A 12379-nucleotide genomic window follows, 5' to 3' on the forward strand; every position below is an offset into this window, starting at 1 on the left:
ATTTTTACTTTAAGGCTATATTTCTGTAAGACCCAGCTTGTATTTTTCTCCTTCAGAAACATTCCCTAACTTTTCCAGCCTCTCTATCAGTTCCCCACTATTCAGTGGGCACAGTTTTCAGTTTTGCAAGATGAAAAAGTTCTAGATCTACCATACAACAATGTGCACAGTGCAGGTCACACCGCTGACCTGGACACTTACACGGTTAGGATGACAAACTTGATGTTTTTTAGCACAATTTTTTAGTCTCTGTAAATAAGAAAGTTTTACATAGTCAATTAATTGAACAATTAGACTCATGAAAAAATATGTCTTCCAATTTTTACAAAGAATACTTTCTTCATTTTCGTTAAGGTCCTAAGAAGCAAGTACTCGGCTTAGTGAAAAGTAGGCGCTAAAATTGTAATGGATTCCCTGAACTTCCTTCAAATCTTTTTCATAACACATTTTTATAGCAAGGTATCTTCCAGAAAAGGCAGCAACAAAATACTACTAACTGGGGGCAGAGACTAGGATTTAGTTAACTTTTCATTTATATCGAAGTTAGACTTGCAGTCTTGGAGTCCGCAGTTCTACCTGCCTTGTGGACAGCAGCCCAGCGGCATAGAGCCCTCATATCCCTCTCTCCAAATGCGATTCTCCTTCACTCTCCGCTCTGTGTCTTTTGTTTACCTCTTCACCTCTAAATACCATGCTTACAGGCCTACTTCTTGGTTCTAAGCATTATCTACTGCCTTCCTGTATGGAAGGTGAGGGAATACTCAGCTCCCTTTCACCTCCCACCAAGCCGTTACTTACATATTCCTGTCTTTCTGTCCTGTCTTCCCAACAAAAGACTGTAGCAGATTTAATTCTGAAGCGAGTATATGTTTATAACAATCATTTAATTGTTCATGTAATAGAAATGAGATAAACATAAAACTGAATTAATAAAAGTAGGAATATAAACTCCCATATGCATGCACACACATGCACTCCACCATCCATGGATAGGGCCCAGATGCCACGGCATCCTAACAGCTGTGATATCTTTGGCATTCGGATCTTGCTTTCTAAACACTACGAAGAAGCAGGGTTCCTTAAAGAAATGGTTGACGGAGGATATGAGGCAAAAAAAAGGACAAGGTGAGCCTGGGCCATCTTTCTGTGCCGATATATAGCATTCCTCATGAAATAACAGTTTCAGGCGTGGTTCAATGGATGCTCAAACTTTTAGGTGAAGGGCTGTGGAGCAGCAGGATGGAGGCAGCGGCAGCACTTTTACCTTGTATTGGAGAACGGTTCTTACAGATACCCAAGCTCTCTCATCAATGAAAACCTACTCTTCATGCCCAAGCAAAGCGTGAACTTACATCATACTTATACAAGCGCTCTGTCCAATCTCCGGGGTTATTTTCATAGCGAGCAAGGCAGATCTCTCTTTCATGACAAATGAGATACAGGGGCACTGAAAATGTGGAAGTTTGGAACTAGAAGCTGGTGCCGGAATCAGAAAAGTTGGTATGCAATATCTGCAAGGACTCAAACTGAAAGTAAGCTGGTGGGCTCAGATAAGAAACCAGACTGTCAATTATGTGTTTAGTGGGGTGTATTTTTATAGTCCAAATAGCTCAGTGAACATGTCACAAATTAAGTACCCAATGTGCAAGAAAGGTTGCTTTTCTTCTTTTCATGGGCGGGGGAGGAGGGGAATAAGGACAATGGTTCCAAGAGTACAGTCAACCAAGAAAAGTCCATCATCCACCTCCAGCCCCAGCCCAACAAAACCTCAGGGGCAGTTCAATCATGAAGCACTTTAAGCTTCTTCTAATCTATCTCTTCCCCCAAAAGAGACCTCATGCCCATGCTACCTCTTGTCAGGTTTCCCCGTGTTAAACAACCAGCACCCCCTAGCCAGAATTAGAGCTGCTCATCTTGCAAACAATGCCATCTTTCTCTTTGGTTTCTATGGCCCCTGGACTGTGCTATGCTCTGCCTGCTCCCATGGCACCCATGAGAACAAGAGCTCTGGCCCTCCAGTGCCACCCAAAGCCTCCCGGCCCTGCACCCTGTTCCCCATTGGCATCTTTCTCCCATGCAAAGTTTTCAGCCTCCAGGGGCCCAGACCCACAACGTGCACCCAGCAACCAGGTCACAGCAGGGAGGAAAGAGCAAACGCCCTCTAGTGAGCCTACCTCCAACTGTGCCAGCAAAGACCTCACTTTGGAGGCTCGAGTCTCTTATACACAAAATGCAATAATGAAACCTACACTGCAAGATTCCGGTACTGATTTAAGATAATGTCCAAAAAGTTCCCAGCACGATGCACAGAATAATTATGAATGCTGGCTAGTGATGACAGTACTCCCAGTAGCAGCTCTACATACTCTTACTAGTCCACACTTACGGGCCATTTACAGTGTGCCAGGTACACTTCTAAACACTTTAGTATTGACTCATTTCATCCTTAAAAGGTGCTGCGAATCATCCATTTTGCAGACAAGAAACTGAGGGAGTGTTATAACGACTGTAATAAGAGGCCCTTCCACACTCCCCAACATCCAGCCCACAGAACTGGCATATCCACTCTAGCAAACAGCCTTTCACCACCGCCCACTGGTAACCAATGCCTAAGCCAAAAATTGTAAAATCCAGGCAGTTCCACTTCTAGTCACACTACCTGATGACCCTATTTCTCTTCTGCCAGAAATGCGTTTCCTAATACACCACCCCTACTCTGCCTCCTGGGATATACTGTACCTCCATTCAAGCTACTCAAACGTCACTGCCTCTGTGGGTGCCCCTGGACTTCCCTCCACGTGACATTCATTTCACTATGAGCAGTAGGGCATATATCCAAGCAATCCAAATACTAGAGAGGGAAGGAAGACTAACAACTACATTCTCCCTCTGTCCCCGGACCAGCAGAGTCCGAACGGGCTTCAGGGACTAGATGGACTCGTGCGGGGAGGGGAGGGTTCCAGGCAGCATCCACACCTCCACATCCTCCGCTGTGAAGTGGGATAAAATATCTCTCCCTCTCAGAGAACCTGAATGATAAATCAGGAAATGAGCAGAATATACACAGAACCCAGCAGACATCACTAACGGAACAGGAAACGTGGTGTCACAGCGCACCACAGTAACCCTGGGAGGGCTGGTGAGGGGCAACTATTCCCACACTGGCTGACGGGAAAGCAGCCCTGGGGTCCAACAGCAAGGGGATGAAGGGTCCCAAGGCTAAAACGCTCCCTCAAGCAACTGAGGCCATTTCCACAGTGCTATCAGGAGCTGACTCAACCTGGGGCTGAAGGGAGCAATCTGCTGACCTCATTAGAGAATCCTGTGCCCCTCCAGAAATGCTATAGAGACGGCAAGTGTAAATACCAGAGTTTTTAGTTGTCTCAGCCACAATAAGAGCCTCAAGGGGAAAGTCCTACAAATAAATGTACAGAGTTCTTTATTATTTACTATAAAGACATATGTCCTGATCTGTTCATACTTTATGTAATTCTGTGTAACTTTCACTTTTTTATTTTTAACTATTAGCTAGACCATTTTAAGTGCTTTTCTCTAGTGAGCTCAAAACATTTAAGACAGCTAAGCATCCTTATTCAATTAAAAACTAAACATCATTCAACTCAAAAAATATCTGAAACTAACTATGTATTATGCCTCATGAGCTTTCCTGTGAGTCTGCAACACTCACCGGAAAGGTGGACACTCGCAGGCAGGTGGACACCTTGGAGGTGGGAGAGAGAGAGGTACCCACGGGTCACGGCCCTGAGGTGGCAGTCACGTGCGGACCGCTGGTGTCGGCTGACGTAGACATCTGAGTGCGACAAGGACCCATGAGAGGATTCCCAGTATGGAATCATTTATATCTTAGCTACAAAGCACAAAGCTGTCATTCGAGAAGAACAAACACAAGATCAGCTGGAAGCCCTGCAATGGCACAGGCACAGGGGTATGGGGTGGAGGCCAGAGCAGCAGCCGCAGAAGCGGGAGGGCTACGTTGTCAGATTCCAATTCTATTTTGAAAGAAAAGCTGACAGGATTGCTGAGGGACTGAATGCAGTGTTTGGAAAGATAAAAGCCCAGGGTGACAATATGGCTCTTACTTTTATCCACCCAGGGACACATGTACATTGGCTGAGGAGGAAAAGCCTGAGGAAGGAGCAAGAGTGCTGATGGCGAGAAGTCAAGAGCTGGATTTGATACATATTAGGTTTAAGAAGCCTGTTAGTCATCGAAGCAGAGGTGAGTAGTGAGTCATCAGAGTCACCAGATGCGCAGGCTCTGGGGAGAAGCATTAACAAGTGCAATAGATATGGAGATGCAGATATGTAAAGAAAAACTGCCTATGTGTTTGTGTGATGTGTGTGGACATACACAACGAATGAAGGAAAATTCAAGAAGGAAAACACAGAGAAGGGAGAGACTTGAACACTGTATCTACATCAACACCATTTGAAAATACCATTATGCGAATGTATTACTTTAGTAATAAAAAAGCGGCATTTCTTTTGTTTCCCCCTTTAAAATACTAAGCTAATGAAAAACATTCAAGTTGGGAGTGCAGAGGTAATTTAAGGCCGAGACAGCACTCAAAGACAAGCGCGTTACCTGTGGGTAATTTCCTCCCAGCTCTTTTCCCCTGGACACACACACACACACACACACACACACACACACACGCAGTGGTGCTTTAAGTGCAGTTCAGTTTTGCTTATTTGTTTTAACACACAAGAGACGCTGAACTCAAAAGGACAGCCATAGATGCATTTTTTTGTTTTGGATGTATGTTTTCATGCTTTTACAACCACTTCACAGCCCACCTTGCTGGCTCAGGCCCTGCCTGGCATCTGAGGGTACGTGCCTTCTGCCCCTGCCCCTCAGAGCTTCACAGCTGGGCCTCCCTTACACAATCATCAGCATGTTTTCATTTCATAAAGAATTATTTGAATACTTAATTTTGAAATGGACATCTTGATGTACAATTCCCTGTGCACATTTCTAGTGTAGTATCAAGCCTGTTAGAAAGCTCGCTCAGCATCACCTCAAGGAGTCACTGTCTAGTCACTGAAGAGTGAAGACTCTCACTAGAAATGCCCTCCCTCCAGCTCATTCAGTAAACATCGGTCATAAGCCAATACGTGTGCTGTGTGTGTGCTGTGTGCGTGCAGGGGGGATGACAAGCGAAAAACTTTTAAAGAAAATTTCAGACAGTGAAGCGTGCTATGAATAAAGTAAGAACACTTGAGACTGTAACTGGGAGGAAGGGGAGAGGAAATGCTATTGAGCCAGGTGTCCAGAGAAATCCTGCTGAGGAAATGACATTTGAGCTGAAGCCTCAGTGAAGAGAAGGAGGGATGCAAATACCCTCACGAGCAACCCAACTACAGGGAGGAGAAAATGCAGAAGCCCTGAGAAAGCATGGAGCACAGCAGGAGTGAGGACAGAAGGATGGCCATCTGGCCGGGACATCCTGGGAAGTGAGGTTAAGTCACAGATGGCCTCGATGCTATGGCAAAGAATATGGGTGTTCATCCTAATAACAGTAAGAAATTATTACAAAGTTTTATGAAGAGGGTGGTGAAGTGTTCAGATGCAGGACATATCTGAAGTAATATCCCTAGAACCTGCTGCAGGAATCAAGATCCTGGGACTAGCCCTAACCGGTTTGGCTCAGTGGATAGAGCGTCAGCCAGCGGACTCAAGGGTCCCAGGTTCAATTCCGGTCAAGGGCATGTACCTTGGTTGCGTGCACATCCCCAGTAGGAGGTGTGCAGGGGGCAGCTGGTCCATGTTTCTCTCTCATCGATGTTTCTAGCTCTCTATCCCTCTCCCTTTCTCTCTGTAAAAAATCAATAAAAATATATTTAAAAAAAAAAAAAAAAAAAGATCCTGGGACTGGGTGAACAGCTTCTCCACCCACACCATGAGTGACTTTGGCCTCTCCATGAACTTTCTCAGTACTCACCTTACAGGACTGTGTACAGAGGGTGCAAGCAGCAACTGCTTGTAGAATCAGTAATGAAACATGCAACATATCATACTCTCTTACTTACCCAAACTGGGATCAGGAGGCTGGCGTTTCTTAATTTTAGCTTCAGAAAAAGCAGAATAATAGGCACAAGTCATCTTGATAAGCCACATTGCTCGAACCATTGGCACTGAATATTTAGCTAAATATGCAAAAACATCTTCTTTTTTACTAAGGATGGGAACCTAAAAAGAAATAACATATTTATAATCATCACATATTATGTTCACCATTAGCAAAAGAAAGAGACTATACGTTCCTTCTGGTTATAAGAAAATATATCCTTCTTTAAAAAGTATATCCTTAATGGATTTTAATCAAAACTATGTTTAGCACATCGGCAACACAATTTTATCAGCTGTGTTTTCCTCCTTATAAAAACAAATTACCTGCAATTGTCAGATGCTGAAAGCTACTCGTTGTATCAACAAAATAGAAAAATAATAATAATTTCATGACAGTCCTCTGAGTTTATCCCAAAATTGGAATAGACAGGTCAAGTGAAAAACTGTCCCCACTCTACATTTCTTCCCAGAACACTTTTTTGTATAAAGTTTTTCGACTGTACCATTTCATAAGAATTAACAATCTCCAAAAAGCTTTTAAAAGTGCTTTTAGCCCAAAATTTAAAATAGAGGCTAAAATGATGGAACAGTGGATTTGCCTAATAAACACTGAGCTAGAAATAGCTGGGTAATTAATTCACTGATGGAAAGTAGGCACTTGGGGCAGTTAATTATTTCCTCCAGACCACAAAGGTACTATTTAGCAAATTAGTATCCCCATGTACCACCACATGATTTGAAGGAGTTAAACCACTCTTAGAATCCCTCATAAAGAGCCTAGGACTTCCTCGCTTATCTATATACATTTCTGAAGCTAGAGGAAGAGTGGACACAGGGTGACCAGCTGTGACGCAGCAGGACCAAAGCAGTGACAGGGAGAGGCAGGCAGCTCCCCCACCCCCTTCCCACAGGAGGGACGAGGGCCTCTCTGCTCCATTCCTGGCACCAGCCTGTTCGGCTAAACCCATCCCTGCCAGGCTCTTCATTTACGAATGAGATCATACCGAACAGGTCCATCTCACTGAGTGGTTAGAAGGGTAAAACAAAAGAATTTCATGTATCAAAATTATAACAATTTTTGTTTTTGTTGCCAATTCCAAAGATTTCTCCAAGCCAGCCAAAACGTTTTCAAGCCATGAACATGACCTCTCCTAAGAGGATCCTAAACACCACACCATGGGCATCGAGCCCCAATCTCTCTGCCCCACACTCTTATTTAATTTTGTGCTGGACCCATCAGCAGATGACTGGATCAGAAAACTGTGGTACATCTACACAATGGAATACTATGCTGCCATAAAAAAGAAGGAATTCTCATCATTTGCAGCAACCTGGATGGAAATGGAGAACATTATGCTAAGTGAAATAAGCCAGTCAATGAAAGAAAAATACCACATGATCTATGGATAGTAAAGAACATTATAAACTGATGAACAAAAAGATAGATACAGAGACAGTAAAGCATCAAACAGACTTTCAAATTACAGGGGGAAAGTTAGGGAGAGGTGAGGGAGATAAGAAATCAAACGAAGGACTTGTATGCATGCATATAAGCATAAACAATGGACGCAAAACTCTGGGGGGTGAAGGCATGTATGGGTGGGGGGTGGGGGGGCAATGGTAAGATATGTACACATATAATACCTCAATTAAAAAATGTCAAAAATAAAAAATAAAAAATAATTTTGTGCTGGAAATCAAGGCTTCAAACCAGCTAACTGGTTCATATAGCATAGCATTTTTCTCTTAGTTAACCAAATCCTCGTTTAGTCAGTGGATTTTTATATCATACACTAGAGGCCCAGTGCACAAAATTTGTGTACAGGGGGGTGGGGGAGGTCTCCTCAGCCCAGCCTGCACCCTCTCCAATCCGGGACCCCTCAGGGTATATCCGACTGCCTGTTTAGGCCCGATCCCCAGGATCGGGCCTAAACCGGCAGTCGAACATCCCTCTCACAATCCAGGACCGCTGGCTCCTAAGTGCTCAACTGACTACCTGCCTAATCGCCACTAACTGCCCCCCTATGCCAGCCTGATCACCCCTAACTGTCCCCCCTGCCGACCTGGTCGCCCCTAACTGTCCCCCCTGCTGGTCCTGTCGCCCCCCTACTTCCCCCCCACCAGCCTGGTCGCCCATCACTGCCCCCCTCTGCTGGCCTGGTAGCCCCTAACTGCCCCCCTTCCAGCCTGGTCACCCCTTACCGCCCACCCCGCCCTGCTGGCATTGTCGCCCCTAACTGCCCCCCTTCCGGCCTGGTCACCCCTTACCGCCCACCCCGCCCTGCTGGCATTGTCGCCCCTAACTGCCCCCCTTCCGGCCTGGTCACTCCTTACTGCCCGCAACCCCTGCTGGCCTGGTTGCCCTCAAATGCCGCCCCTGTCAGCCTGGTAACCCCCAACTGCCCCCCTGGCAGACTGGTCACCCCCAACTGCCCTCCTGATGGCCTGGTCACCCCCTGCCGGCCTGGTTGCCCCACGCAGCCTGCTGTTCAGTTGTTTGGTCATCCCTCACTAACCCCCCTGCTGGCCTGGTCACCCACGCAGCCTGCTGTTCAGTTGTTTGGTCATCCCTCACTAACCCCCCTGCTGGCCTGGTCACCCACGCAGCCTGTGTTCAGTTGTCCATTTAGTTGTTTCGGTCGTGAAGGTCCCTGGCTTTTTATATATTAGGATATGTTATAAATTTGACTATCCATACATTTGGTACAAAGTGTGATCCCAGATATAAAAGATAAGTATTTTTTATAAAACAAAGCAATGTCATCTGACTTCACCTGAAATCACCTGGTTCTTACCAAAGAAACATCAAGTGGCTCCAGCACTGACAGAAAGCTGACTGCACTGAGAAGCAGTGTGTCCACATAATGTCTCTTATGGGCCATTTAACTGCCTTGTGATCATGTGCAGTTCTGCCTTGGGTGCTGACTTGAGAACATACCTCCACAAGGCAACTACACGTCCAAAGCTGACTGAAAGGGAGCTGAAGATTACAGGTCACAGCTGTAAGGCCTCCTTGCTGCAGACCACAGAGATACATTTTAACAAAATAATTTCTTGAGCCCTGGCCAGTGTGCTCAGTGATACAGCATCGTCTTGCATACCAGAGGGTCCTGGGTTCAATTCCTAGTCAAGAGCATGTATCTTGGTTGCAGGTGTGTTCTCCAGCCTGGGTCAGGACGTGTGCGGGAAGCAACCAATCAAAGAGACACACCGATATTTCTCTCTCTCTCTTTCTCCCCCCTCCCTCCCTTCCACTCTCTCTAAAAATCAATGGAAAAAATATCTTCAAGTGAGCATAATTTTTTAAAAAAATCTCTTGAAAATGTAGCTTACAAGGCACATCATTCAGGGAGCATAAGGCTAGTGTTTATTATCATTTATTCAGTTCAAGACTTGAGTGACTGCTTCTCCCTCAGAACACAGTTTGGTGGTTGAGCTGCCTCTTAATCAAACATACCAAAGATTATAATACCATGACCTAAAAAATAGGCAAATGCAAAAAGTAAAGTTAGCATCTCCAAAGAAATGATAGCATCTTTTATAGATGCCTAAAGTATTTCTTTTGAATAGCAATTGACAGGAGGAAACAAAAAAATTTTGAACAAGTGAAATGTTTAGATAAAATAGTAAACAAAACAGAGCCACAGTTCTTACGATAACAGCAGAAGGCAAACCCTCTAGCTTCACTCATTGCTCCTATGGCAGAGCCCTAAGAAATGGTTGACTCAAATAAAGGGATTTAGGATGTAGAAGAATATATGTGAAGAAAGTCAATTAAGAAAAAGACACACATTGATCGATTTGTCAATTTACAGTTTGGGCCAACTAAGGAAGAAAAATATGTTTACCCCAAGGGAACTTCCTTACAGTGATGGATTCTATTTTGAACAAAGAAACTGTCTGACTTGAACTTGTAGCTGAACCTAGGCAATCCCCTGCAGCTGTTTGGTGTCTGAATCAAGGCAGAAATGCATGTAAGTACCAAAAGAAAACGAAGACACCTAGCATGTGATGGTTTTCCATCCTGGCATCACCTTTCCCCTTGGATGCATGCTACCATCAGCATCAGTGGCGCTTGCAGGAAGAAACCAATCAATGTGTCTCTCTCACATCCATGTTTCTCTCTGTCTCTCCCGCTCCTTTCCACTCTCTCTAAAAATCAATGGAGCCAAAACCGGTTTGGCTCAGTGGATAGAACGTCAGCCTGCGGACTGAAAGGTCCCGGGTTCGATTCCGGTCAAGGGCATGTACCTTGATTGCGGGCACATCCCCAGTGGGGGGCGTGCAGGAGGCAGCTGATCGATGTTTCTCTCTCATTGATGTTTCTAACTCTCTATCTCTCTCCCTTCCTCTCTGTAAAAAATCAATAAAATATATTTTAAAAAATAAAAAATAAATAAAAATAAAAATCAATGGAAAAAAAGAAGAAGAAAAAGAAAACATCTTTAACCTTGCAAAAAATTAACGTCAGGACTTACCCGAGGAACACCTGACTTGATCAGAGGCAGCTCCTAATAAAGAGAGAAGAACAATGGCTACTACACTGCACCCTCATCCATCTCCCATCTTAAAGATGAGACTACTGCATCCCTAAAGCAAGGGCATCAATTCTTCGCCAGTACTTCCTTCCAGGAAACATACACAATATGCATTCCAAAAGCTTTTAAAAAAGAAAACCTTGCCCTAACCGGTTTGGCTCAGTGGATAGAGCATCGGCCTGTGAACTGAAGGGTCCCAGGTTCGATTCCGGTCAAGGGCATGTACCTTGGTTGCAGGCACATCCCCAGTAGGGGGTGTGCAGGAGGCAGCTGATTGATGTTTCTCTCTCATTGATGTTTCTAACTCTATCTCTCTCCCTTCCTCTCTGTAAAAAAATCAATAAAATATATATATTTTTAAATAGGAAAACCTAGAAAGAAAGATGTCAATCTGGCCACGTAGGAGTTGGAGGTACTATCTGACATGGAGGGCTTGGACTATTGTTAGAAAGCCAATGACTATCGACTATGGAAAGATGTCCTTTGACTTGTCTGGCCTCCAGATACCATGCATAGGCCACAGTGAGCCCAAGTGGTACATATGTTATAGAAGAGTAAGAAGCTAGGAAAATTCCAGGACAACTAGAATAGGGAAACTGAGACAGAGAGTTAAACAGCAGTTTGCAGCCAATTAGTAAAGCCTGTCTTCCCTAAAGCAAGGACACTTAAGAGTAAATGGCTTGCACTTTTCCCAACCAGAGAGTAAATAGCTTAAATCACCCTACTCTGGGAGACAGATAACAGAAATCCAATTAGTGCAGTTTGCCAGCCACACCCAAGGACAAAGAGAATATATCTCATTTTGGTACATCAGCATAAGGCTGATGAATAATCTATTGATCCTCTCAAAGAGACCCCCCCCCCCACTTAAATGTCCAGCCTTAAAAAACCCTGAAAATGAAGGTCCTAGCACCCTCTCTCTCCAGGGAGCATGCCAGTGTCATTCCCTTCCCCCTCTCCACTTCCCCTCCCTGACCCTTCCTACTTCCCCCTATGTATCCCCTAACCTCTAAGGCAGTGGTCGCCAACCAGTGGTCCTCGGGACCACTGGTTATCTGTGAGGTCCAAAAGGTTGGCAACCGCTGCTCTAAGGGACCCCATGAGACCTCCAACCAGGGGAGCAATGGGCAATGGCAACTAGTCCTTGGCTAACCCCCTGAACCTGTCTCCAAGGCCCACTTTTCTCTGACTTCTCAGTGAGTCAATGCAGCCCCAGCCTAGGCTCTCCTGCTGCTTCTTCTAAGCCCTCCCTTGTTTCACTGTCCTGAGTGTGTTTTTGCTGTGGTCAATAAATTCTTGCTGGAGATACAAGATGGCTGCCGACAGGACAGCAGGCTACAAGATAGTGTCTGAGTGAGAGAATGAAAGGAGAGTGCATGGATGTGCGAGGAATGTCTATATTTGTGAGTGAGGGACAGCTATATTCCAAGGAATTGTTGGGGACTGCCAGACTGGGCTCCCCTGGCCGGGCAGCCTCTAATGCTGCTGAAATCTCTCTCGGAGCAACTGGCTCAGCCACAGAGATCGTGCCATCTTCAAGGGGAGAGTAGCGGTGATCTGAAACCCTGCCTTACCTTCAACCGGGGAGACCTCGGATACCTCCCGGGACCCTACAACCACAACCCCCAGGGACAAGCTGCCTCAGCTGCGAACCCAGGGACACCAAGACTTTAGCCTCTCCGAACGTGAGTGCCTCAAAAGTCTGTCCAGGAGGAGACAAAACAGCGAGAATATGAGGACGAGCCCTGCAC

The 12379-nt window shown here is 45.2% G+C and overlaps 1 protein-coding gene across 1 annotated transcript in view; it reads right to left on the reverse strand.

Moving 5' to 3' along the window:
- MED12L (mediator complex subunit 12L) overlaps positions 1-12379 on the reverse strand; it is a 432034-nt gene that overhangs the window by 299440 nt on the left and 120215 nt on the right. The window contains 1 exon segment of the mRNA XM_054714083.1: positions 6051-6210. Coding sequence (XP_054570058.1) covers positions 6051-6210 — 160 coding nt within the window.

This window comes from Eptesicus fuscus, chromosome 3, assembly GCF_027574615.1.
Source record: "Eptesicus fuscus isolate TK198812 chromosome 3, DD_ASM_mEF_20220401, whole genome shotgun sequence".
NCBI lineage: Eukaryota > Metazoa > Chordata > Mammalia > Chiroptera > Vespertilionidae > Eptesicus > Eptesicus fuscus.